The 27,961-nt window shown below is 39.2% G+C and overlaps 1 protein-coding gene and 2 long non-coding RNA genes across 8 annotated transcripts in view; 2 read left to right on the forward strand and 1 right to left on the reverse strand.

Annotated features, from left to right (window-relative positions):
• The window catches only part of LOC123508243, a 10,338-nt gene extending 3,145 nt beyond the window's left edge, over positions 1-7,193 (reverse strand). The window contains exons 1-3 of the long non-coding RNA XR_006675889.1: positions 7,052-7,193; positions 6,699-6,756; positions 2,526-2,574 (exon numbers count right to left, since the gene is read on the reverse strand). This is a non-coding gene — a long non-coding RNA (uncharacterized LOC123508243). The remainder of the gene's footprint in view (positions 1-2,525; positions 2,575-6,698; positions 6,757-7,051) is intronic.
• The window catches only part of LOC123508242 (mitochondrial Rho GTPase-like), a 33,460-nt gene extending 17,136 nt beyond the window's left edge, over positions 1-16,324 (forward strand). Inside the window, exons 1-16 of one of the 6 annotated variants that reach the window (XM_045261797.1) lie at positions 5,383-5,620; positions 6,419-6,613; positions 7,121-7,329; positions 7,930-7,980; positions 8,180-8,281; positions 8,423-8,464; positions 8,731-8,820; positions 9,113-9,309; positions 9,640-9,832; positions 9,981-10,116; positions 10,288-10,418; positions 10,565-10,777; positions 10,910-11,106; positions 12,156-12,194; positions 13,232-13,291; positions 14,678-16,324. In XM_045261797.1, the coding sequence (XP_045117732.1) occupies positions 6,424-6,613; positions 7,121-7,329; positions 7,930-7,980; positions 8,180-8,281; positions 8,423-8,464; positions 8,731-8,820; positions 9,113-9,309; positions 9,640-9,832; positions 9,981-10,116; positions 10,288-10,418; positions 10,565-10,777; positions 10,910-11,106; positions 12,156-12,194; positions 13,232-13,291; positions 14,678-14,804 (1,977 nt within the window). In that variant the 5' untranslated portion in view covers positions 5,383-5,620; positions 6,419-6,423 and the 3' untranslated portion in view covers positions 14,805-16,324. Of the gene's footprint in view, positions 1-5,382; positions 5,621-5,715; positions 5,867-6,418; positions 6,614-7,120; positions 7,330-7,929; positions 7,981-8,179; positions 8,282-8,422; positions 8,465-8,730; positions 8,821-9,112; positions 9,310-9,639; positions 9,833-9,980; positions 10,117-10,287; positions 10,419-10,564; positions 10,778-10,909; positions 11,107-12,155; positions 12,195-13,231; positions 13,292-14,677 lie in introns of those variants that run through there. The other 5 variants (XM_045261798.1, XM_045261799.1, XM_045261800.1 and 2 more) reach the window with 5 other exon arrangements.
• Positions 16,325-20,780: 4,456 nt separating this feature from the next.
• Positions 20,781-25,749, forward strand: LOC123508420. Its single transcript, XR_006675940.1, has 3 exons — positions 20,781-21,264; positions 21,888-21,969; positions 23,947-25,749. It is a non-coding gene; the product is annotated as an uncharacterized LOC123508420 (long non-coding RNA).
• The last annotated feature ends 2,212 nt before the right edge of the window (positions 25,750-27,961 follow it).

Below are 27,961 nucleotides of genomic sequence, written 5' to 3' on the forward strand. Positions count from 1 at the left end.
ATCTCAATAAATGTATCAATCAATCAATCACTCACTGACTCAACGACTCCCTTCCTTCCTCCTTTACTCCTTCTCCAGCCTCCCTCCCTTCCTCCCTCACTCACTAACTCCTTCAACGACACCTCTCTCTCTCTCTCTCTCTCTCTCTCTCTCTCTCTCTCTCTCTCTCTCTCAATCTCTCTTCTCTCCTCCCTCATCCTCACTCCCTCCATCACTATCTCACTCCCTCACTGACTCCCTCCGTCTCTTCCTCAGCCTCACTCCCTCCCTCATTCCCTCACTGACTCCCTCCCTCCCTCATCCTCTCCCACTCTTTCCCTCACTCCCTCTCTCATTCACACCTCCCCCGTGGTCTTGCAAGACTGAAAACATCGCCTCAAAACATTGTAAATCTTGTCATGTCTGCCCTTCATTTTTTTCCCAAAGGTATTATATCAATCAAATTTCTTTCATTATATCTTTACAACAATCCTGATGCTCTCTCTCTCTCTCTCTCTCTCTGTGTGTGTGTTGGTCGGTAGCGAGAGAAAGTTGGTTAGGTAGTGTTTCTCTAGGGGAGCGTTGACTTGACAGCCTCCGCCTTCCACGCACGCATCTTGTGTTTGTAAGACTTTCCCTGGCGCTGCGTTACACCAGCTGCCGGGCGTCGAGGCGCCGGCTAAGTAGGATGACAACGAAAATTCACCAAGTTTTTATTTCAATCAAGACGTGTTTCTCTCACCTCAAGAAATGTTGGGAAAAAAAAAAATCTCGTCAGTAGCGCAGCCATTGCATCACATTTACTGCACTGTACGTTTACTCTTTACTCTTATGAAACTTGCGAGGGATGATTATTTCCACCAGCTCAACCTCGGGACAAAAGTTTACACCACGGAAATCTCGCGCTGCTAATTTGTTTTCCTGCTTCCGGCACCACGTCTGGCCCCGCGGCAAAGGAAAGGTACGGTAACGGTAAAACGAAAGCCAGTCATCTTTGCTAGGAGGCTTGAATTGTATCGTAAACCTCATACCATAGACACATGGATCTGAGGTTAAGCAGTAAAATAATCATAAATTCAGTGCACTGTTTATACGTGTAAGGAAGACAATTTAGGCAAACACTACATCTCTGGTCGCTGCAACTTACTTCATTATTCAAGGTTGCGGGAGGTTTCGTTCGAGACTAATTGGCGCTATAGCCTTGGTAGTGGAACACGCATTAGCTACTTCCCTCTCATGTGTAATGCGTTGCTCAGCGTCACTCCTCAGCAGCGTCAAAAACATGCGTAACACACACACACACACACACACACACACACACACACACACACACAGAGAGAGAGAGAGAGAGAGAGAGAGAGAGTTGGGGGGATATTGTCAGTGCGGGGCAGTGAGGCATACAGTACTATCATTGATGCAATAGTACAATAAAAATAATGATTATAATAATGAACAAGGATGGGGGAGAGGGAGACACGTGATAACACAAACATCTGATTCTCGTCCAGTGATCAACGGTATTGTAGCCACACAACGGACGGAATACTTGACCTGCTAAATTGTTGATAAAAGGCAACTTCACCGGGGACTTTCAGAATTAACAAGGCAGCATTATCAGGTAAGACATTATCACTTCTGCTGGCTCACACGAAGAATGTTTCCCCGTGGAGCTTCGAGTGTGTACCCAAACACCGCGATGCTGCTTACCGCTTGGGTCGTCGGTCCTGTATTTACATCACCACATTGCAAACTCTTCCCACCGCATAAATATTTGGTGAGGGCACGTGCGCCATGGAACACGTCACACACGGCCACTCCGTTACTCACGCGTCCAGGCCACCAGGGCAGAACACCAGTCTCGGGGTCCTCCCACTCCCCACCCACACCCTCCCTTAGCCTCGAGGAAAAGATGACACGCATTCTTTCAATCACATGCTTGCACGAACTACACCCGAATGGAGAAGTGCCCCTGCCTCACCTCGAGAAAAATGAAGAACAGGATGTGGATTTCTTGCAGCGAACACGCATTCTTCGTTGCTGCTCATCACTTGTCACAAACTGGAACCCTTACCCTATAGGCTACAATGATTTCCGCCACGCACGACCTTCGGGCTTGACTTAACGCACACCGCAGAGTGTGTACAATACGTGGTTACGTTATGACCACAAAACCCCTGCCAGAGAGAGAGAGAGAGAGAGAGAGAGAGAGAGGGAAAAAAAGAGGGAGATAACGTTCGAGGGAATCCCGCTATTTCTTATCTACTTATTCTTAAAAGGAGGAGGAGGAGGAGGAGGAGGAGGAGGAGGAGGAGGAGGAGGAGGAGGAGGAGGAGGTGGTGGTGGTGAAGGCAAGAAAACAATAACAAACACATAACAACAGGAAAGAAAACTATCACAACTACTCTCTCTCTCTCTCTCTCTCTCTCTCTCTCTCTCTCTCTTAAATGCTACACCTCATCGCATGATAAGTAAACGTGCAACGAGAAATATTTCAAAAGCTGTCACTTTATTCACAGTCGCCTTTCCCTTCCATTTCCTTGACTTACATTGCAGTCATCCAAGAAGTTTACCATGGCTCGTCTTCACCCACTCACTCTGGAAAATAAACAATTAGCCATATTTATTTTGTGATCCCGGATACAGCAAGAAACATAGGTATAATTATTCGTAGACATATGAGACTGGTGGCTGGACAAGAGAAAGAAATGTAGAAAGCTAGGCTTGTACTAGGAGGAGACTGATGCCGTACGGGAGAAAGGAAAAAAGGAGGTTTGTAGGTGAATACTTGAAAGAACAGATGACAGCCAGGAGGGGCATAATATAAGACATTTTTATCTGAAACTATTTACGGAGGACTTCTTTGGAATTCGCTTCTTTCGGCAGTAACATTAACCTCTTCTTGTGTACGATTAGATAATTTTGTTGACATTAGAAAGTGTCTATGGTGGTTAGATTAACGGCCACAGTCTTCACTATTTGAATCCCCAACATGAGTTTCTGAAGCTTTATAAAACCGCCAAATATAGACAGCAGAATGAATATGGAGAAGCGTCATAGTACTGAATGGGCTAATGCAAGTCTACTAACGCCACTAGTAGGAACACGTAAGGATGTAGCGATGTAGCGATTTGTTGGAAAAAAGCTTTGGAGAACTATGATATTATGCGACTGTTACTGTGTGTGTGCCTTACATTATTAAATTATTTGAAGGCTATTGCTCCAAGAAAACCTATTATGCAGTGAGAGCAAATGTGCCTTATACTTAATCATCAGTCAATCCTCACTCAACACCTGCTAATTTAACCCCTTCAGTGCTGTGACGCGTTTTCATATTCATTCTGCTTACGATCTAGTGACATTTTACAGCTTCAAAAACTTATGGGGGATTGAAATAGTGAAGATTCAGGCTTTTAAATCATCTGCTGACCTCCATAAATCCTTCCTAATGTAAATAAAATGGTCTAATCATACGCAAACTCATGGTAAAAATGCGTCGCAGTAATGAAGGGGTTAATGCATACGCGTCAAATCACCATGCAAGCGATCACAGGAAACCATCCCTCGACACGACTATTGTTACTGTAACCGTGACTCTCAGCATCCCTTTCTCAATGTGTCTGTCAGCATTCATCAGCATTTCCAGGGTGGTTTATCGCTTTGTAGTTTCCAGCAGCAGATTTACATTATGCACCAGAATTCCTCCCCCTTGCACTATTATCATGACTCTCCACTTTATTTCCCCAATGTGTCCGTCAGCATTCGTCAGCATTTCCAGGGTGGTTCAACGCTTCATGTTTCCCCCTCAGGCTTAATGTTGAAATAACTTTATAGCTTCTACGTGAGCTATTAGTTTGGGTTTGGATTCACTAACTTAACCTCTTTAATACTGAGGTGCATTTTTACCTTGATTTCCGTGTATGATTAGACGATTTTATTTGTATTAGGAAGGGTCTATGGAGATCAAAAGATTAATGGCCAGAGTGTTTACTATTCTAATCCCAACATATGCTTCTGAAGCTGTATAAAATCGCTAAATAGTAATGAGAATGAATACGAAAACGTATTCATTCTGAAGAGATTAAATATTTTCACTGCTGATTCTTTCAAAGTAGATCATAATTTGAAACAAGCATATTAATTTTTTTTTTTTTTAAGAATCTCAAAATCTGGAGGATAAAGTTACGTAATCCACTAGTATATCTCTCTCTCTCTCTCTCTCTCTCTCTCTCTCTCTCTCTCTCTCTCTCTCTCTTGTAGGTTTGCTAATAAATCTGAGACACCTTTCAACTAACTACAGTGTCCTGCCCCGAACTGAAGAAGCAACACAGACCATGCACGCTACACACACTCTGAATCAATGTATCAACTCACCAGTGCAAGAATGAACACCGACATACACACAAAGGCAACTCATTAAGAAGTTTTCTCAATGAATTCGAGTCTCCCATCCATGTGGTGTTGATGCGTGACTTCATGTTGGCTGATACGAGGCGGGACATTTAAAACGCTCAGCTGATCAACCTCTCCAGTACCAGGACACGTTTTCATATTCATTCTAGTCACTATTAGGCCATTTTATACAGCTACAGAAACATATGTTGGGATTAGGATAGTAAAGACTCTGGCTGCTAATCTTTTGACCTCCATAGACCCTTCCTAATGTCAATAAAATCATCTAATTATGTCCCAAAAATCAAGGTAAAAATGCGTCACAGTACATAAGGGATTAACGACAAGTTATCGATCTACTAATGTTTGTTGGGGAAAGTAAAGTGTCTCTGTATCTTGATGTCTACCCTGTCTTTTCTTTTTACTATCATCATTTCTTTCTTCAGTCTATTCATTAACGCTCTCTCTCTCTCTCTCTCTCTCTCTCTCTCTCTGATATGTGATACTGCATGAGAAAAGAACAGTAATAACCAACTTTAAAATTCGTCTATGATAACTATACTGTGTGTGTGTGTGTGTGTGTGTGTGTGTGTGTGTGTGTGTGTATTTACCTAGTTGTAGTTTTACAGGGCCTGGGCTTTATGCTCGTGTGGTCCCGTCTCCATATCTACACTTATCCAATTTTTCTTTAAAACTATGTACACTCTTTGCTGACACCACTTCCTCACTCACACTGTTCCAAGTCTCAACACATCTTTGCGGGAAACTATATTCTTTAACATCTCTCAGACATCGTCCCTTCCTTAGTTGTGTGTGTGTGTGTGTGTGTGTGTTTTACTTCACCTTACATATGAAAAGTAACGAATCCATACATTTGATATTCTTACTACACAGATGCTATAAAAAATGCTAATAATGGAGGAATTATCAAGATTCTTAATTCACATGGTTATTCTGATTTAGCTACATATTCCTTTGTAACCTTGAGCACTGGACGGCCGAGGAGTATTGGACAGATAAGAAGATGCTCTACGAGGGAGAGAAGACTGAGAGGAGGAATCTAGAGATAAGAGAAGTGGAGAGAGAGAGAAAAAAAGGGAGAAGAGAAAAGACGCTCGGCCAGGCTCGCGTGTCACCGGCGGGGCATTGTGGGAATATCGACGTTTTGCTTCTGCTATCAGCTGATTTGAGAGAGCGTTGTTTACCTGCCGAGGACCACCAAGACAAATAGTACATTCTGCATGACTACGAGGTATGTGTGCTGCCTGGTGGAGGAACACCTACATGAAGAGTATTAGGGGGCGGGGCGGGGACGAGGCGGGGCTCTGATCAGTGTGGCACCAGGGAGGGATGAGTGCCAGGGAGGTGAGACCACTGGCACCCGGCGTCTTGTCCAGGCACCATCATCCCCGCCACACCTGCCTCTCCTAATGACTAGCACTGGTTCATTATTGATGTGGTGACGGTTAGCCAGGCACGGGAGTTGATGCCAGGCTGTGTGAGTGTGTGTGTCCCTCCTTGCTGACTGACAACTTGTATCTTGTGCTCTACTTGTGTTTCTCATGTCACAATTACTTTTTTATTCATAAAAAATGAATAATACGGGTGAAAGAATGTTTCTCATTCAGGTTCATAATATGTAGTGAGAGTGGAAGGTCAGTGTAGCCTTACAAGACAGGTCTACAGTACTTCATCCTTACAGCTTCTCATGAGACAGTCTCCTGTATTGATGATGACTGCATGATGTGTCGCTATTTTTTTTAAGTTTTGGTGATTAGGTCTATTAAATTTCTTGTTGGCAGATTTTTTTCTGATAGATTTTGATGGTTTTATTTATCTACCAACTCTGTAAATCAGTCATTTTATTCTCTCATTTATCATCTCATTGAGCTCCTGATTTGTAATTAAAACAACTGACAGATTAATAAAAACATGCCAAAATCAACCCAAAATAATATTTTAGTTCTCACAAACAACGCACATTATGACGTCACTTAATGTTAAGGATCACATAACGTAGGTGTCTTCATTATTTCCCACTTGCTTTCAGAAAAGATGGGGGGAAGTCACAGACGAGGTGTAAGAATCCTCCTGTTAGGGGATCAAGGTGTAGGCAAGACCTCACTTATTCTCTCCCTCGTCTCTGAAGAATTCCCTGAGCAGGTTCCTCCCCGAGCGGAAGAGATAACAATCCCTCCAGACGTGACACCAGAGAAAGTCCCAACACACATTGTTGATTACTCAGGTAAGAGAATGACGTATATTTGAAAATCTTCGTTGGAGTAAAAGATATGATTATCATTTCAGAGGCTCAAACAAGGCATACTTACAGGTGGCACTTGAAGGTTGATGGATGTAGACAGTCACTGGATGGCATCTGTCGAGGCCCTGTTGTGGAGGAGTGCAGGAGATAGTTTTCAGTTCATAACTTTTCCAATAGTAGAAAATTGGTATTTGATTTTGGGAATGATTTTCTTGGCGGTCTGATTCAGTGGTCATGGTGATGGAGAATTTATAGACAGTATTGAAGTAACATTAGCATCTTCATGAGGGCTATATTGGGTTATATTTAGATTAACTCATTTTATTAATTTCACTGATCCCATCATTGTGTAGATTATGATTTGAAAAGGCATGATACATTGCTCAGAAGTAAGACTAAAATCATTTATTTAGTACGTACCAAAATAGACTTAAATTCAGAATGGAGAGTGTTTAAGTCCAAGCAAGTAATCACATCATCCCTCGGCAGAGCGTGAGCAGAGTGTAGACCAGCTGAGGGCGGAGGTGAATCGTTCGGACGTGATCTGTGTGGTGTACAGCGTGGAGGATGAAGACACGCTGGATCGGGTCACGGGTCACTGGCTGCCCCTCATCAGATCCACCTTGGGCCAGCACCACCACACACCCATCATCCTGGTGGGAAACAAGGTGGACTTAGTGGATTACTCAACCATGGAGGTGAGTTAAAGTTAAGGTTAAAATTTGTTGGTTTTAGTTCCGGTATCCACCACATTTGGTGCTCTCCAGAATGCCAGCCAGGCAAACCCAACTTCCCACTTTGGTGCTCCAACCACAGCAGTAACCTCCCAGTAAGCAGCTTAAACTCATAAGCCTGAGCAAGACTCGATCTGCCTACCTTAGCAGTGGCAGGCCAGCGCATTACCACTGTACTTTTGCATGCATTGGTTGAAGTGACAAGATTTTTAAAGTTGTTTGTATGGTTCAAGTGACAGATTAACAAGATTTCTCCATTATTAACTGGAAAAAAACTGAGAACTTGGCTAATCTTATTTCTGGCCTTAGAGAATAGTTGTAGTGAGAGAGAAGAACCATTGTCATGAGAAATTTTGGATTGAAACAGAACGGTTGATTGCAATGCTGTCTGTACTGTGCATTAACACTTGTGGGGAGACATACCAGAAGTTAATTCCTGAGCAGCCATCAAGGAGAGCTGATGGGGACATAAGAATGAAAGAACATAGGTGGAGAATAATTTGAATGTATGTTTATTGCCATTGTTATTCAGTCTAAATTGAATAGTGTATGTGATCTTTCTAGATTGTCTTGCAAACCATGATGGAGTACCCGGAGATTGAGACGTGTGTTGAGGTGAGTACATCAGATTGTATTTTTCTTCCAACTGACTGAATGCATTAAAGTAAACACACTGGTATTCTGCCATCCTTCAGACTTCTAAGCTTTGGAAAAAAGATAGTAATGAGTTAAATTTAACAGTTTAGGAAAAATACAACATATATTTTTACATTTGTGGTCATGTTTTCCTAATAACAACATGCGACTTTTACAGTGCTCCGCCAGAACCCTCAAGAACATATCCGAGATGTTTTACTATGCGCAGAAAGCTGTCCTTCATCCCACCGCTCCCTTGTATGTCCTGGAGGAGAGGGACGTGAGTGCTCCAATACCACTGTTGTGTGGGGATATCTATAAGTGATCTGATTTAAACGGTTTACAGAAATAAATATAAGGTTAACTCTTGCCAAATATTCATATGTTGAGAGTTATATTATCTAGAGTATTTCCATTTCAGCTCACAGAGAAGTGCAAGAAAGCTTTGATCAGGATATTCAAAGTAAGTTTACATTTCAGAGGTTGTGAGATGTTATAGTGATATTTTGTCTAGTCCTCCTTTTAAGCAAGAAATGTTTCAAAGCCGTGGGATACTTAAGAGTCATACATCGGAAGAGGAAACCACATGTGATACTACAATATAATATGGAGAAAAATACTACAATATAATGTGGAGAAAAATCAAGTTAAAGTTGCTGAAGGAATGGTTGTGAGCCTGACTGATTGCAAGCAAGCGACAGGAATGTGACACCTATCCTTCTATTGCAGATTTGTGACTTAGACAATGACGGGCTCCTCAATGACCAGGAGCTGAATGCCTTCCAGCGGCGGTGTTTCAATGCACCGCTCAACCCTCAGGTAAATGGACACTGCTTCACTTGGTGTATTCAAGCTAAAAATACTTGATTGATACTTGAGATCTTGAGTGTGGAAAGAGCAAAGTTGTAATGATCAAAAACAGGGTTGGGATATATATCTTCAATCATTCATTTTAGAATTTATGTGTTCTCTCATCACTAGGCTTAAAAAATTATAAAATCATGTGTAATATTCAAAAGGGTAAAATATATCATGTACAGTATACTACTAGATAAGTCAAAGGCAAAGAAGGACTTGCAGACAAATAAAGGTAAGACTCTCTCCTCTTCAGGCACTGGAGGAACTGAAGACTGTAGTGAGGAGGAACGTCTCTGATGGTGTCCATGATGATTGTCTAACTTTACGGGGCTTCCTCTTCCTTCACCGTCTCTTCATTCAGCGTGGACGCCATGAGACCACCTGGACCGTGCTCAGAAAGTTTGGCTACAACGACAATCTCCAGCTTTCTAAGGACTACCTCTTTCCCTCGTAAGGAAAATGACACGTTATGAGTCGAGGTGTTAGTTGTTCTGTCCACTGTTCTCTACATCCTTGAAGTAAAAAGACATATTATTTACCATATTTTAACTTTTAAACTTTAATACTCATAGAACTCACATAACTGCAGTAGGAATTAATGAAATACAAATACTGAGCACCACACGACTCCAACATATCTATATTCATGTGGCCTCAGGTGATGTAGACACATATATTGGAAACAACACCATCAGCAACTTGTTTCCTTCCTGAACCATTGAACAAACCATCCATGTATAATGATAATTTATGCAACAAGAATCATGTCCTCTCCATCAGGTTGCGAGTGCCACCAGGCTGCAGCACAGAGCTCAATCATGCTGGCTACTCCTTCCTTATGAGTCTCTTTGAAAAGTACGACCGGGACAAAGACAATGCCCTGAGCCCCCAGGAATTGATTGATCTCTTCTCCACGTGCCCAGTCATGCCATGGGGCCCAGATGTGTTCAACTCAGTACATACGAATGAGAAGGTATATTGTGAGAGTAGGGAGTCATACTTTTCATGTATTCCCTAATATGTATGATTTTCATTTGAATCACTAAATATTATCTGAACTTTATGAATATTCAGGATAGAATCTATGTAACTAATTATTCACTAAATTCCATATATTCTAGGGGTGGATTACATTACAAGGCTTCTTAGCACAGTGGACCTTATGGACACTATTAGACATTCAAAGGACATTAGAGTATTTTGCATACCTTGGCTACTGTGGAACTGGAGACGACAGTCAACTCTCAGCCATAACAGGTATTCGTCTGTATAACAACCATGTTTCTGTCAGACTTAGTATTCACTTGTCCTGAAAAGAATAGGTATGGATATTTCAGTGCTTTCATTTTATGACTTAATCCTAATCTTTTATGTTGTGATGAATTTAACGCTTGAAAGTCTAACATTTTACATTATTCATTCTATCAGTAACACGTGAGAAACGGATTGACCTCCAGAAGAAACAGACAATGAGGAATGTGTACCAGTGCCATGTTATTGGACCACAGGATGCTGGCAAGACCACATTCTGTCAGGGTCTCCTTGGCAGGCCATTAGAGGTGAAGCTAAGTATTGTTTGTGTGATTGTATAATGAAACATTGCCTTTTGCAATTTGAATGACTGAGTCTTAGCATTGCTACTCATGTGACTTGATCAATTCTTACCATGGTACTGTGCTAGATTTATCAAATGCTTAATTTTCAGGAAGCTCAAGAGATTCCTAATGACAAACTGTCACGGCACACCATAAGTACACTTCAGGTTTATGGTCAAGAAAAATATCTAGTTCTGCATGATATAGATGTCCACAATATCACTGATGCCCTGATGCCCAGTGAAGTCCAGTGTGATGTAGCCTGCCTAGTGTATGATGTCTCAAACCCTAAGTCTTTTGAATATGTGGCAAGAATATATCTGGTAAGTCTCATCTAACAAAACATTTTTGTTGGCATGAATATTGTTTTCATGTTCTTGTTTATTGGAATCCTCATTCCTGATCATCAGGTCATCTCACATTGCAAGCTTTTTTATTGTTTGGTTTCTTTCCAGAAATATTTCAGTGAGACTTCCATACCAGTGTTATTTGTAGCCAACAAGGGAGACATGTCTGCTGCACGTCAAGATTACATCCTGCAGCCAACTTCCTTCTGTCACAAGCACAAAATTCCACCTCCACATCCATTCTCCTCTGTGTCTCAGCCCAAGAGAGATATATACACCAAGCTGGCAACAATGGCAGCTTACCCGTAAGTCAATGTTTGCTTTTTATACCTATGTTATTGTAAATTTTCACAATTTATCTACACATTTGAGATTTTACATATACTGCATCTCAGTAATGATAAGCTTATATCAGTATTGTTTACCACAAGTGTGTGAAACTGTGGAAACCAAACATCCTTCACTCAGAACTCTGTGTAATTGAAAGAACTCTTCAAAATATTACCAGTATTTCTGAGTATCTCAAAGTGAGGCAGTCTTACTTGCCGTTTTATGTCACATGATTAAAATCCTGCCGTATAAGTATGAAACAATGGTGAACTAATAGCTCTGCAAACAAACATTGGTGAAAGGGTGGCTTTGTGTATAAGTCTTATCCACTGTATGTTGTTCTGTAAGGTTTTTGAAGGTTTTGTTCGTGTCTCCTTGGTGTCTTTGTTGTTGCTATACACAGCTATATGGAGGGAAGGTTACTTGCTTACATACTCACTATCTTACTAACTTGCCTAACTTGCTAACTTGGTATACTCACAATCCATTGTTCCTAATGGACCCAAGATGAGGTGGAGGTTCATAAGATATTTCTAGATAGAGACCCACTCTGGCTACCATGGGGTAACTCATGTATGCTCTAACACACTCCTCAACCACTTGTCAGTCTCATGTTGTAATATTCATGAGTATCACAACTTGGTTCAGTCCACACCAAAACTGACAAATGGTTCAAGAGTGTGTGTTTGAGCATGCATGTGTTGTCCAGTTATATTGGTGGGTCCATCTAGAAAAGCCCCACTCCTGAACCTCTTCCTCATCTTGGGTGGGTTCGAAACTGTGGATTGCAACTGTGCTTCATTCACACTACTAATCAAATACCTTTTATCCAATAAAAAGAAAAGAAAAAAAAAACACACACAAGTACTCTGGATATTGGGAAGGCCAGGGTGTTACAGTTAGATTTACTGATTTTAGTACAAGACTTTTCCTCACAAATTCAATAATCATAGTTTTCAACAATTAATACTTGACATTCATGCCACCAATAACTAAAATGTATTAACCCTTATTCTTTCCCTAGTCGGTTTCAAGCTGCTTGGATGCTCTTTTACCGAAGCAGGTGTGTAACATTTAACTGCGGTATTTTTCATGCACTGCTATAAAGTATGTAGGTATGTAGCATAATGTGCACCTAATGAAGGACTGTTGTGGTGGGTAGAAGTATGAGTGTAAGCAAGCTCTCTGGAATGCCTTCTCTGTCTGCTACAAACAAAATCTTAGATGTTAATAATGAATCTTCACTTTACAGACTGAGTATTAACTTAAGTAAATATCGCAAATAAAAGACATTGTTGTGTGGCAAACATTTCATTATCATGAAAGAGAAGATTCATTACAGTACTTTGTTTTTTTCTTAATTTCCTGAGATGACCATGGCGCTTATTTCTCCTGTTTGTTAGTGTTGCCTTGTTCATCTTGTTTGATTAGGCTCACAAACATTTGGACTTGGTTACTGTCACAGGGAACTTCAGGAAGATAATGTTGAATGACAGTGTTGGGAAAAGCTTCACATATACTGAAAACGCATTATGGTGTGAGAGGTGGAGTTGCAGGGGGAACATTGAAGGATGTTCCATGGGTCTTGGCTGGGTAATCTTGTGTCGGTTCACTTCGTGGGTGGATGTTGCTGTGCTGCATTTTATCCGTTCCTCCTCTCAGGTCCAATGGCACCATGGCTGTTGATAGCTGCGTTTCAGTTCATAGTGATGCTTAATTTTTATTTTATCTTAAAATCTTATCTTTATTTATTTAGTATTTGTTTATTTTTCATCCATTTTAGATCATGTTTAAATTAATTAAGTTCTCACTGCATGCCTTGTTTTGCAGTAGAAGGCAAATTCTTTCAAGTAGTAAACTTGAAATTAATTTTCTATTTAATGTTTATTATTCTTGTCATAATCTATACATGTGATTTCATTGCTTGTACTTCAATAAGATGTCTTGTATAAACTCCGTTCTTCTTAATAGTTTCCCATTACTTTGCCAGATGAAGTAAATAATCTTTTTTATCACTGTATAGTGTACTAGACTAGGACTGTTGTAGTATCCTTATGAAGTGTTCAATTCAACATTTGCTCCTGATGACTGCACCAGCAGCACCCTTCGTCGATTAGTGCACGTGTTGCTGTTGCGGCCAGACCCTTCTTACATGGCAAGGTGGGATGGAAATGGTTCACTCGCTCGCTCTCTCTCTCTCTCTCTCTCTCTCTCTCTCTCTCTCTCTCTCTCTCTCTCTCTCTCTCTCTCTCTCTCTCTCTCTCTCAGAATTGCAATGTTTTGAGTTGCTCTTTCAAAAAATTTGCTGAAGTTTTTATGCAATAATTTGTAGGAGCTTCTTTGGTTTTTGTGTTTGCCACTAATGAGTAATAGAAAACCTAGTGAATAGCTTATTTTATCTCCACAAAGGCATGCAGTTTGGTATTTCATTTTACATTTTTTATTTGTGAAATTTGCTTCTTTACTTATTTATTTATTTATGTATTTCTTACTTATTTGTTAGCAAAAGTGTGTGTGTAAGAATGTGTCAATAATGGTTGCTGATATAAGTCAGTGGTTCTGGATAAGGGAAGATCACTGGTAGCATTAAAATTAAAGTGTTTGTGAAGAAACAGAGAGAGAGAGAGAGATTCCACAATTACTCCTACACACAAATATTGTAGCTTCATGCAAAGAGAGTATTGCTGCCAGCTGTGTCCCTGATCTACTCACAACAATGGTGGAACTCAGTGCACTGAAAGTGTTCTCAGCAAGGAGGAGTTTTCCTGCAGCTTTGGACAGCTTGGTTCCAGAGTGCAAACAATAATTTCTTCTTGATATTCCTAAGCCAATTTCATACTGTTGTAATATGTGTGGAAAGTCATAATTTGCATGGTGAAACTTTTCTTGTATTTTTAAACTGTATTATTTAGTAGTTCTAATTTAGTTGTACAAATTTTGTCTTTATGAAATAATTGCTGTAGTGAAATTGCTTTCTGAAAAATTGGAAATATATTTCAATTACTTTTGCATATTTCATATGAATAGCACATCAGTTTTTCTTTGGCATCTTTTTATTATGCATGCCTGCATGTAAGTACCTACGTATAGAGTATTATTTTCTTTTCAATTTTCAAAAATTTAATTAAATTCTTCATGAAAATTATGAGCATGAACTAGTATGTGTCTATATACCAGGCTGAGGTGCTCCTTATATGGGTGTAGATATGACATGGTGTCATGTTTTGTCTTGTTAAGGGAACAAAATTTTCTGCTCACATTAGTTGTCCCTAGGGATGTGTAGGGGATACAATGGTGGTGTTCCTCTCACAACCATATGAAGATCAACTCCACAAATCTTGTAAATTTTGTGTTGGTTTGTTTTCATTTGGAAACATATGTAGGAAGGATGTTGTGTTGTTAATGATGTTGTCTGCCTGTTACCTTATTGGCTTCCTGTGATATTCCAGAAAGTTTATTGAAGTGGTCTTAGTAATTTATGAAGCAAATTAATCCTTACTTTGATGTGTGAATTGTAATTAAAGTTTATTTGGTGGTATGTTGCAGGCATCTGAAGCAGCTGGGTGTAGTGGTGGGGGAACACAGCACCTGGCTCAAGGTGGGCCTGGGTGTGGCAGCCATCGCCGCCTTCGCAGTGCTCCTGGCCAGAGCTCTCCGTTCAGTTGACAGATAGTTTTCTCTTCTAGTTGGCTGGGTCTCAAGACTTGCTACTGGAACCCAGTGGAATACAGTGGCTCATATAAATAGAAATTCTTGAGCTTGTTAGTGTGCAGATATGCTGCCAGCATACTGAATATACTCTATTTATTGCTATAGCATCTTTTGTATAAAGGAATCATTACTGTTAATAAGTAAAATGAAGCAAAGTATTTTTTTAGGTAATTGTTATCTATAATGAAAGTGCATGTATTTTATATTAGGCATCATTACCTATATTTGTGGTCAATTTTATTTATGAATACTGAACATAGCAGATTAATAGTGTAAATATCCTTGGTTGCTTTCAATATTCTTCTAATTTCCTTGATATAACATTTTGCCATGTTCATTGTGGTTGCCACTTATCTTAGTTCATAATCTTATCCTTTTGTGAAATTCTAATATGACTTTTGTCAGTAGAAATCAGCAAAATCCCAAATTAATTTCATAATTGCCATTTATATTTTGCAGCATAATCAGACTGATTTCTTTACATGTATATATCTTATTTATCTGTCCACACATCCATTTATCTTTCATTCTGATTATTTATCCATCTGCTGAGATAGTCTGTGTTTCTTAGGACTCCTTTGAGGGTAATGGGCTTTGTCAGATGTCTCCTGTGCAATCTGGACACAATTTTTGGATTGACATTGTCTCTTCTTCATCTGCCTCAGTCATTTTATTCTGAATTTGTGTTTCTTCACATTTTGATTCTTATACATGAAATGTAGCAAGGAAAATATTCATCCAATCACTGCTGATTTACTGAAATTTGGTGCTTCTTAATTAATCATGATGTATGTGAGTCAGTGAGTTTTCTAAATTCATGTGTAGCTGTTCACATGTTACTTTTATTGATAGGTGAGATGCATCATTATTTAGTAACATCAGCTCTGTCTGCCAGTTTTGTAATTTATAAATATATAGAAAATTATTATTCCATAAAGAAATAACTTACATCTATTATTTTGTCAGTTCACTACACAAGTATCAAAGAAATGTGCAGCTTTTTCTATGACTCAGCCTTCCATGAGAAGTGACCACATGTAACACTGAGACTGGTACTGGTGGCTCAACTCATACAAGTCCTCTTTATGTTAACCAAAATCATTTGTAAATTTGGAGTCTTTTCTTTAATTAAATATTATGGAAGAAAAGACATACTTGTTTAACTTGGTATTTTATGACATTTATTGACCATGCTCTTGCTGCATCAGGTAGGGTGACTTGTATGTACATTAAGAGTGTCACAAAGGAATACTCTTACGAATTTTGTTAATAAGTGCAGCAATATTCCATTAAACTTTATGTCAAGAAAAATGTACTTATTTCATAGTTGTGTGCTGTATGGAAAAATATGGCTTGAGAGGAATTGTTGTTGGGATGCAGTTTGTATTCTCAAATTCAGGCGGGAAATCTTGTAATCAGCTCATTGTACATATGATCTCCAAGCATCATATTACAATCATAGAATTAATTATGCCATTTGAATGATAGTTTTCATTTCCTTTGATTTTTTGTCTCATGATGCGATCCAAAGTGTGACATAACTTTTGTAAACAAATTTTTCTGGACTGTATTCATGTGAAGTCAACATGAGGGCAGATCTTGAATTTCTGCTCTTTTGCCAGGATGTGATGAAGCTGCCTGAGAGTGACTCAGGGGAGCAAGGTGCAGTGGGACATGGTGCCTACTGATTGTCTCAACATGTCTATCTGTTCTGAAGATTATGTAAGACATATAATTGAAGATAAATTGAGAGGCTACATATATAACAACACATCCAACACATCATACGTATGATATAAAAGGGGATAATTTGAGATGAAAAATATTTAACTAGAGAACACATCCACCGCGTCGTGTAGTGATCGCAAACTCGGCTCAACCAAGAGGGCCCGGCCCGTATTCGAGTACCAGGAGCGGCGAGGCAAATGGACGAGGTTCTTTCAGTGTAGCCTCTGTTCACCTAGCAGCAAGTAGGTAAGGGATGCAACTCGAGAGGTTATGGTCTCGCTTTCCTGGTGTGAAAAAAAAAAAAAAATGTGGTCTCGGTCCTACCCGAAGATTGGTCACTATGAACTCTGAGCTCTTTCTGTAGGGGAAAGGCTGGGTGGTTGACTAGAAATCGACCGTGGTGAATAACACACGAGCTAGAATCATGGTGGTGGCTGGTCTTAACCCTGAAGTTATGTATGGCTCACTACTCCTTGTGCTCATTACGCACATACTTGTCCACCAACTGGTACTTATTTGCGCACACATCAGCCCAGTAGCGTGCCCATTATGCCTGAGAAGGATGCTGAGGACAATAAAATAACGACGAGAGAGACTAGAGGACAGAGGGTGTCGCTTTGATGACGTCACTTATACATAAACACTTTTTACACCATAACTTCATTATTGCCGGTGAAAAGTTGACCTATTCTGACCTTACTGGAATAAAAACACTTCACTGCGTCCACCTACATCCGCCGTTGTCTCATTTTGAGATGATAAAAGAATAATGTGGTGATTGGCCTCACCACATGCTGTACTACGCTCGTCTGCTGGTTTAAATACTTTTTTTTTCCCATATTTCCTCAACTCCATTATTCGGTGTCTGTTATGCTTTTTGGGTTTAAAATATTTTGTTGCTTTTGTTACCTGCCCAACCTTGGCGCAGGCACTGCTGTGAGTCCTTACACACTACACAGTTGTGACACAGATCTTTGGTAGGCACACCAGCTGAGCAGAGACACTCACTAACCAATACCACCACCAAAGAAATTATCCCAAGATAACTCGATCAATCCTACTCTCCTTTCAATAAATGTCATGGCACACACGGCCAAGATATCTCTTACTTTTCCTGTTCTTGCAATGGTAGGCGACTGAGGCCAACAAGTGTTTCTACTTTCAAGGAAATTTCCTTGTTTTATTTATTTATTTATTTTTTTTTTTGGGGGTGGGGGTGGGGGAGGAGAGACCCTTGGAGAACCTTAGAACACCATTGACCAGAAATCTCCCTCTCCAAACACTCGCTCTCCCTCACTCTTCCAAACATCAGAGAGAGAGAGAGAGAGAGAGAGAGAGAGAGAGAGAGAGTTAAGAAATATGAAAACATTCACATACCTGTCAAATCTTACGGTTTTTTTTTTTTTTTGCGTAGTCTTATGTAATTTCTATGATTTTCAAATCTTACAGTATAAGTTAAGTTACGTTTTTCTCCGCATGCGGTGTTTTTTTTTTTTTTTTTTTTTTTTGCGTTTGTTTCAAACAATTTGAAATAATATAATTCCCCTTTTCAAATGTTATTATATGACACCTCTTCCAACACATCGGGGTGTGCTAATGTGCTTCCTTCAGTTCCTTGGCAGATAGTTTTTTTTTTTTTTTTTTTTTTAGTTCACGCTCCGGCAGCTTATCAGTCCTTGGATGTGTTTTTCCTTTCTTATGGTTTAATCATCGTTTTATACACATACTTATAGTCTCTGACGCAAAATCTTCATAATTTTCTACAAGACACGACAGTAGCTTGGTAGATATGCAATCACTATCAATTTGTTAGGCTAGGCTACGATAACAATTAAAAGAATTAAAGTAAACAGCTCGAGATTGAAGAGAAGCAAAGAAAACGACGGAGTATACACATAAAAACCAAAAACAAATAAATAAATATTCTCTCACCGAAGCTTCGAAACATACACCAATTGACAACAAGCCCTCAGCGAAGGCCGTGCCTCAGCTGACAAACACTTGGCTTAACTCACTAATTAACATATTTCCACTATATATTCTCACTCACACGCCACTCATATATACTTTAATAATCTAAGAATAACTGTAGTACCTTGAAATATTCCTAACAACTCCTAGAACTGAGATAAACCGATAAATATTGGAGCTTTTACCTGATTCCTTCCGTCTACTCGCCACTTGTTGCACCTGAGTGACCTGACAACACGCTTAACTTAAATTGTTCCTATTAACACATTCCACACACACACATATATATATATATATATATATATATATATATATATATATATATATATATATATATATATATATATATATATATATATATATATATATATATATATATATATAAAATGTGTGTGTAAATATGATTTACACAACCCTACGACCAGTGTATGGGTCCACCCCCCTTCAAGCCCTACGAGCAAACATGGAAGTGTCGCGTGCGAAATATTATTATCCCTCCATGCCAAACTATCCCCTGGGCTCCACACACCTCAGTTGTCTTTGCTCAAATTTGTGGATAGAAGGATCTATGGAGCTGATGTCCCAACCGGAGCAATCAGGATCACGTATCAGACCCACCAGCTACAGTTGCAGCAACCAAACTACTCAACAACCCAAGATTCCGTCACCTCCTCTGTACCCTTCCTGACGCCCCACCCACAACGAACAGTCCACCACCACAAGAACAAGCTTGTCCCACACCACTTACCACCACCAACCGTTACAATCAAGCAAAGGTCTATTGCTACTATTGTCAAATTCATTAATTTGTAAACAACTTTGTTACATATACATTCCAATTCATATTTTTATTTGCACGATAAGTACAAAATTCCTAAAGATTTAATTTAACTCTTCTTAGCTTTATAATTACATAGCTTTATAATGACCTCTATCACACGTAATTTTTAACTCAACTGCTGGAGTTGTGAACTGTTGTTTTGCATACACTCTAGGCAGAACTATAGTATTCTAATTGTTTTTACTATGTGTCCCTTCAGTATATATTACAGCCTCTCGGCTGCCTTTTGCATTAATAAGCCATTAATCATTATTATTACACACACACACACACACACACACTTCAGTTCAGCTGGTAGCAGTAATCATACCACACCAAAGCATACCATACAACCACCACCGTCACAACATATACACCACCACTACCATCACATACTATAAAATACCACACAAGTGGCCACACCAGATCACCACCAATATCCCCACACCACACCACCACTACCATGACACAACATACCACACCACAGCACACCACACTACAACCACCATCTCCGCACCGTACCACCACTATCATCGCACACCATGCCACACAACAACACACCACACCACCACCACCATGACACACCATAACATACGTACCACACCACCACTACCATCACACACCACCACTACTATCACACACCATACCATACCACACCACATCACCACTGTCATCACATAAAATACCACATATCACGTACCACCACCACCACACCATACCATACCACCACCACCACCACACCACAACACCACTACCATCAATCATCATAACATACCACACAACACCACACCAGACCACCACACCCGATACCCTGAGTACCCGAACATTTCCCGTCCCACTCCTGCACCTGCGGACTTGCTCTTGCTCCCCACACCTGCTCCCGCACCAGCACCCTATCCACCAATCACCACCCCGCTCCTGCTCCGTCCAGCACCTTCTCGACCAATCACCGTCCCGTTCCAGGCTCCCACCCCACTCCCACTTCTTCCTGCACCCGCCCAGCTCCGCCTCGCTGGTCCCCGCCGCCTGTTGGTCCTACGGAAACGATTCTTTAAACGTATTTTCTTGCGTTTTACACGTGTTTCTAGGTGTCTTGGGGAGTTCGGGTCAACGAGTATTTATACTCGTTGGTTCGGGTATAGGAGGAGGTGGAAGGGTGATATGGAGTGAGAGTGAGGGCGGGGGAAGGAGTGACTCACCAACTGTTAAAAAAAAAAAAAAAAAAACATCGACATAAGGCTAGGAATATTTTTCTTTTAATAATGGAATTGGCATTGTTCTGATATCTGATTTGTTATTAACAATGTAAATCAAGTTTCAATCTGCAACAGAATCGAATCTAGCTGTCTTCGTTTAATGAAAAAAAAAATAACATTAAAGTCACTGCATGAAATATAGCTTTTTTTTAATGAGCACGCATATAATTGTTTTAGTGCTTGATATAAGATCTTAAAAATATGGAAAACATGACCCAAGTAATAATATTTCAAAAGATTTAGTTTAACTATTCATATTTTCAAATTCAATCTTTTAACGGCACCGGAATAGAAAACAAAAATGTTTATACGACAAGGAATCTGTGTTTTCTTTATTTGGCTGGAAAGCAAAAAATTTTCGTATTCAGAAAATGTAACATGATGTAGTGTGGCTTTGCTTTCCTTCTCGACATTATGATGTGTTTGTGACCCCGTTAGTTTAAATACGCCCACTTCGTTGAGTACGTTTTGTAAACAATCGACCCGGTAACGTTTTTATATTTTGGTTATTAGTTAAGGTATTTGTCGCGTCTGAAACTGTGGTGCATTCCAGTCTGGGAGCCTTTTTTCTTCTCGTGATTTTTAAAATGAATTACGTACGTAAATATTGAGCCACAGGAGTACCTCACCTCTGGCTTCCTCCCCAGGTCAGTCCACCAATGTTTGCCTGTACTCCCCTTGTGTTTCCAGACCCCGAGAGTGAAGCAAAGCTAGAATCAACCACCAAAATAGATAAATAGCCCATTGTTGTGTTAAATAAGGCAATGGTTATGTATACCCCCAGTTCAAACTGCCTGGCGCCCACCATGACTCGGACCAATACCCTCTCCGCGTCAACTCATTAACATTTCCTTCAATTCTCAGTGCTTCCTGCTATTGCACGGCTGAAATGTATAAACTGTATAAGTGACAGAAAAAAAAAATGAGGAATGGAATTGTGTGAGGGAGTGTAATAGCAATAGCAGCAGCAGTGTTATTATCATTATTAGGAGTATCAATATGTGTGTGTGTGTGTGTAGAGTAGTAGTAGTAGAAGGAGAAGAAGCAGGAGGGAGAGAAGGAGCACAAGCAGTAGGAGGAGCAGCAGCAGTGTTATTATCAATATCATGAGTGTTAATGTGTGTGTGTGTGTGTGTGTGATGGTGGGCTGCTCAGCATAGGATTACTCTCTCTCTAACATGTCATTTGAACCACAAAAAAAAACTGTCACTATTAAAGAACCATATTCTGAAATATTCTGCTTTCTCTCTCACCATGACTGTTCTCCAAGGTCACAGAGATGACTAGCTGGGTTCTCAAGAGTGTTTCACCAGCTAATAATGGAGAAATGTTGATCTTTCACTATAACCACGGTAATTATTATTATTAGTAGTAGTAGTAGCAGTAGCAGTAGGAGCAATCTTTATAAGTTAAGTATATTAGTTATCCATCTACAGTATCTTCAAAATAGTAGTAGTAGTTCTAACTGATTAGCAGATGTGAGAGAATGAAACAGACTGCTTTGAGAATAATAGTAGTAGTAGTAATAGGAGCATCATCACAGCAATAGTAATGATAGTAGTAGCAGTAGTAATAATAGTAGTACGGTCAAGAAAACCCAGGGAGGCAGAAATTCATAGGATGAAATTAACGTAGAGAAATAATGAAAGGAAAGTTGAATATTGTAACCTATATCTAATGTTTGATATGAGGAAATGTAGAACTATGTTGGGAGAAATTAACTTACACAAATTATAAGGAAAGTTGTACGTATATTGAAAGTTAATTTGATCTAATTTTGTTTGATATAAGGAAACATATAAACTTAAAGAAAAAAAATGAACTTAAGAGGCAAAAATATGAAAAAGATAGTTAGGTTATATATTGTCAAAGGGTAAAAACTCAATCTAACTTATCCTAACTCGAGGAAAGAGGAAAAAATCATGGAAAAAATATATATAAGCGTACATAAGCATACACAGTTTATGCATAAAATTTCCTTAAGCAAATGTAAATTTCCAGAGATTTTCAGTCATTTTGTACTAAATTTTCTCAATTTTCTCAGAAAAGTAGGCTATTTCCTTGAATTTTTTCTTATACGACAATGGATTTCTGTATCTGAAGAAATTCTCTCTCTCTCTCTCTCTCTCTCTCTCTCTCTCTCTCTCTCTCTCTCTCTCTCTCTCTCCTCCTGACTCAATGAGGGTATTGAAATTAAATTAACTTGTAAAAATCAAATAGGACGTCTTCTAGTCATAATTAATCTAAATAACATAAATAAATAAATAAATAAATAACATGACTAAAAAATCAACATAAACTCACTTGTAAATACCACATAGGAAATTAGTTTTTAATAAACTATCACAGGTTAAAAAGTAAAAGAAAAAAGAAGTTGAACTAGTAGACCACCAAAAACAAAACAAATAAATACTATAACTAAAAAATAAATAGATAAACTGATTAACTCACTTGTAAATACCGAATCTCGTTTATCAAATTATAATGACTTAAAAATAGATGTAACTAAACTAAACAACATACTAAATAAATAAATAAATAACAAAAAATAAACAAACTCACTTGTAAATACCAATTAGCAAATCATCTTTTTCAAACCATATTGGGTTAAATTAATAATTGTAGTGCTTGTAGAAATTATGAAAAAGTTAAGTAGCTGTTGTTATTATTTCACTACTACTTCTACTACTAATGTTCTACCACTCCTACCTAGCTGCCTTGGTAATTTGAATACCCTAAACTAAAGAAAATAATTGTTGCCTTTATAATCTGAATATTCCTAAGAAAATAAACTGAATGGTAATGATGATATTATTAATAATAATGATAATAATAATAATAATAAAATCTCCCTTGCACATACCCATCTATCACCACCTCCTCTTCCTCTTGCATTTTTTTACTCCTTGGGCTCGCTACTACTACTACTACTACTACTTCTACTTCTACTACTACTACTACTACTACTACTACTGCTGCTGCTGCTGCTGCTGCTGCTGCTGCTGCTGCTGCTGCTGCTGCTACTGCTACTGCTACTGCTGCTGCTACTACTACTACTACTACTACTACTACTACTAATAATAATAATAATGATAATAACAATAACAATAATGATGATAAAAACTCTCGCACATACCCATCTGTCACCTTCTTCCTCTTGCAATTCTTCACTCCTCAGCCTTGCCCTCTTCTTTCTCTTGCGACTCTTCACTACTCTTCTTCTTCCTCCTCCTCCTCCTCCTCCCTGTGTTTTCCTCTGCAAAACAAACAAATAAACAGTTATGAATTATAGCTGTGAAAATTTGACACAGTCTTTCTCTTTATTCTAGCTGTGGGTGATGCTGGCTGGGAGACCACCAGTAGCTTGCTCACTCTTGTCCATTCTCCACATTTTCTCGCTGATGATGGGATTTCATGGGTGTAACACTGATTCAAGTATTTCAGAGACAGCTGGGTTTCTGTGGATGAAAAAGGAGGCACCACAGCCTACATGTTCCTAGGCATTTTAAGGACACCATTCAATATCATAATATTTGAAGTTGTATAGTAATCAGAGAAAGTATTGTTCTGAAAAACTTTTATTGTAGGTGATTGTTGTTCACTGTGGCCTTATGGTAGTGCTGACAACTGAGAAGCAAGCCCAGGACTGCTTCACTGTTTGGTCAGCATAAGAAATGTGATTTCTTAAAAATAATACAGACATCCCCTGCCTTGCCAGAGTAATACATTTCTGAAGACAACATTCCCTGAATGTAATTACTATTAATTACAATCAAAGAAATCTTCTAGAATTCCTGATCTCAAAAACTTATATCTATTTCTTAAAGAAACAAATTGAAGTACAATGAGCGAAGCATTTCTTGATAGTAAATCTTCTAATAAAAGAGAGAGCAAGTACGTCAGTAATCAATTTTCCATTAATATTGCCCGACTCATTAATTACTCAGTATTTTGATCGTTTAGCTCAGTTGTTCACTTGCTGACCCACTCTCATTGCTACAATCATATACACTGTACACTGATGCCTACTTTCACAACCAAGTGTGAATAGATTTTCATTAGATTTGCTTGGAAAAAATGCAACACGTCAAAAGATATATAAATGCAATGAGTCATATCGTTGTATCATACACTGAGTAAGATGTACAAATCAAGAAGTGATAGGATATATAGTCAGTTTTGAGTGTTAATTGTTGACTGAGGTGACAAAGTGAGAAAATAACAGAGTGCATGAGCAAAGAATGACAGAATGTGAGCTGGTCCAATGCCATAAACCTGAACTGACATCATCTGAAGATGCATGTTCTCCAGTGATCCCAGCACATTTCAGCCTTCACATCCAAGGACTGAGATGCATGCCTGGCTCTTCCTATTAACATTACCATTACTCTTATCTTTGTTCATCGTTGTTTTGACAGGTAGAATCCAGGCTTGCAAGATCACCATTAATGGTGGCACATCAAGCAGGATTGCTATGTGCAAGTCATATCAGTTCTTTGCTTTTCAACCTCATTCAAGATCTTCACTAAGTAATACTGCATCAAGTGAGCAAATGTGCATCAAGTGGAATCACATATGTCCATGTCACACAAACAAATTTCTTGCATCTTTGTCTTTTGGAGGTCATTTGAGGTATGCTGATGGTTCTCTGGAAGCAAATGAGGAATTGTGTATGATTTTCCTTTTGCTACCATTTTTTTTTTTTTCCCACCATTACCAACATCACTCAGTAGCAAGATGAAAGACAATACTGTTTGTGCTTAGGGATGAAGGAGTCATTGTAATGCTCCTTACTTAGAAATGTAAATACATATTTTTGTTTCTAACATTCAGATCTCAAGAAATGCCTGTATTATGAAAGACTTGACACGAGTATTATTGACATTACCATACAGTAAAACCTTTATGTAATGAACCACTATAGAACACATTTTGTTTTATGATTACCTTTTCAAGATAAAATGAACAAACATCCACACATCCAATCTTTGACCCACATATCTGACAGGTACATAGTGTTACTAGTTTCAGAGGGAATATGAACTCTTTCTCTCTCTCACCACCAATTCTTTTCCCATCTCCCTCTCCAACCTGCCCACACCACCTCAACACTACATGTACACAGCAATGATTAAGAAACCAGGATAAGATACAAGGGGCTCTGGAAAAAGTTTGCCTGGAGATAATTGTCTTGGTACATAAATAAGTATTTAACAAGTAAGGCATGAATATTAGATAATTCCTTTTTCCTGATGTTTGTTATAGTATAAGGAGAAGGTTCAGCCTCAAAAAGAACCACTGAATACAACTCAAGACTTCCCTCACCTGGTGCATTACACAGAGGCTTTACTGTTACAATGGTTCACTGTATAAATACCATCCCCATAATGAACATTTGATCATCTTATCTTACTTCAGCATACATTTGTACAGGTTAACTCTGAAATGTGTGTGTGTGTGTGTGTGTATGTACCTATTTACTTATTTGTGTGTGTGTGTATTTACCTATTTGTGTATTACAGGGCCCAAGCTAAGCTCTCTGTGTCCTGTCTCCTTGTCCACTCCTGTCATATCTCTCTTTCATCTGATTGACACACACCACGTCAACGACATCACTGCTCAGTTTATTCCACTTATCAATACTACGATGCGGGAAACTGTATTTTCTCACGTCATTTGGACAGATGTCTTTTATTATTTTTTTCCATGTCCTCGGAGATGATTACTTGTGGTCACCTTTATCAACTCTCTGTCCAGTATGTCAATCTTGTTCACCAATTTATACATAGTTATCATGTCTCCTCTTGTTCTTCTCTCTTCTAATGTGGTCAGCCCCAGCTTCCTCAGTCTTTCCTCATAGTCTAACTCCCTGAGTCCTGGTACCATCCTTGTTGCCAGCCTCTGTACCCTTTCCACCTTCTTCACATTTTTCTTCATATGCGGTGACCAGACACAAGCTGCATATTCTAACTGGGGTCTTATTAAGGTACATAATATCTTCTTCATCATTCCTTCATCTAGGTAGTGGAATGCAAGGCCAATATTTTGAAGCATGTTATATGTTTTCCAAAATATCTTGTTAATGTGTTTCTCCGGTGACAAAGTGTTTTGCACGGTTACTCCTAAGTCTTTCTCCTCATTGGTCTCTTTAATTTTCTCATCACCCAGCCTGTAATCCCTGTTTGGTCTGTATCTACTTCTTCCCATTTTCATAACATGGGTCTTGTCTATATTAAATTCCATCTGCCACTCTTTACTCCACTCATATATTTTATCAAGATCTTCCTGTAACTTGTTACAATCTTCCACATTCTTTACTCTCCTCATAATTTTAGTATCGTCCAAACATGTTCATGTAACTGTCAATTCCTACTGGCATATCATTAACATAAATCAAAAACATGATGGGACCAAGCACTGACCCTTGTGGAACTCCACTGGTTACCTTCTTCCACTCGGACTTCCTTCCTCTCACCACTGTTCTCATTTCTCTTCCCACTAAGTAATTTTCCATCCATTTTGCTAGTTTATCATTTACTCCTCCAATCTTCTTTAGTTTCCACATCAGTCTATTGTGTGGTACTTTATCAAAGGCCTTTCTCAAGTCCAGGTAGATAGCATCCACCCATCCCTCTCTATGTTGTAGTATGTCAGTCACTCTTGAATAAAAACATAATAAATTGGATACGCACAATCTTCCTTTTCTGAAACCAAACTGTCTTTCACTCAGAATGTTTTCACTTTCTAGAGACTCACTCCACTTAGCTTTAATTACTTCTTCACATACCTTGCACAATATACTGTGTGTGTGTGTGTGTAATTCACTTCACTTCAGTCGCTTGCTGGTCACCCAGCCAGTCTTCCCCATTACGGAGCGAGCTCAGAGCTCATAGACCGATCTTCGGGTAGGACTGAGACCACAACACACTCCACACACCGGGAAAGCGAGGCCACAACCCCTCAAGTTACATTCCGTACCTATTTACTGCTAGGTGAACAGGGGCCACATATTAAGAGGTTTGCCCATTTGCCTCGCCGCCTCCGGGACTCGAACCCGGACCCTCTCGAGTGTGAGTCGAGCGTGCTAACACACTACTGTGTGTGTGTGTGTGTGTGTGTGTGTGTGTGTGTGTGTGTGTGTGTGTGTGTGTGTGTGTGTGTGTGTGTGTGTGTGTGTGAGTGGGGAATGAATGGGTTATGATGGTGGTGTTGGCCTGTCATAAACATGGATATATATAAACACACACATTTAAGAAATCATCTAAGTACAAATAAAGATTGAGAAATGCAGCACAAATGTAACCAATTCTGGTACATGGAAATAAATGCAAAGCAAACTGATAA

This window comes from Portunus trituberculatus, chromosome 24 (genome assembly GCF_017591435.1).
Source record: "Portunus trituberculatus isolate SZX2019 chromosome 24, ASM1759143v1, whole genome shotgun sequence".
NCBI lineage: Eukaryota > Metazoa > Arthropoda > Malacostraca > Decapoda > Portunidae > Portunus > Portunus trituberculatus.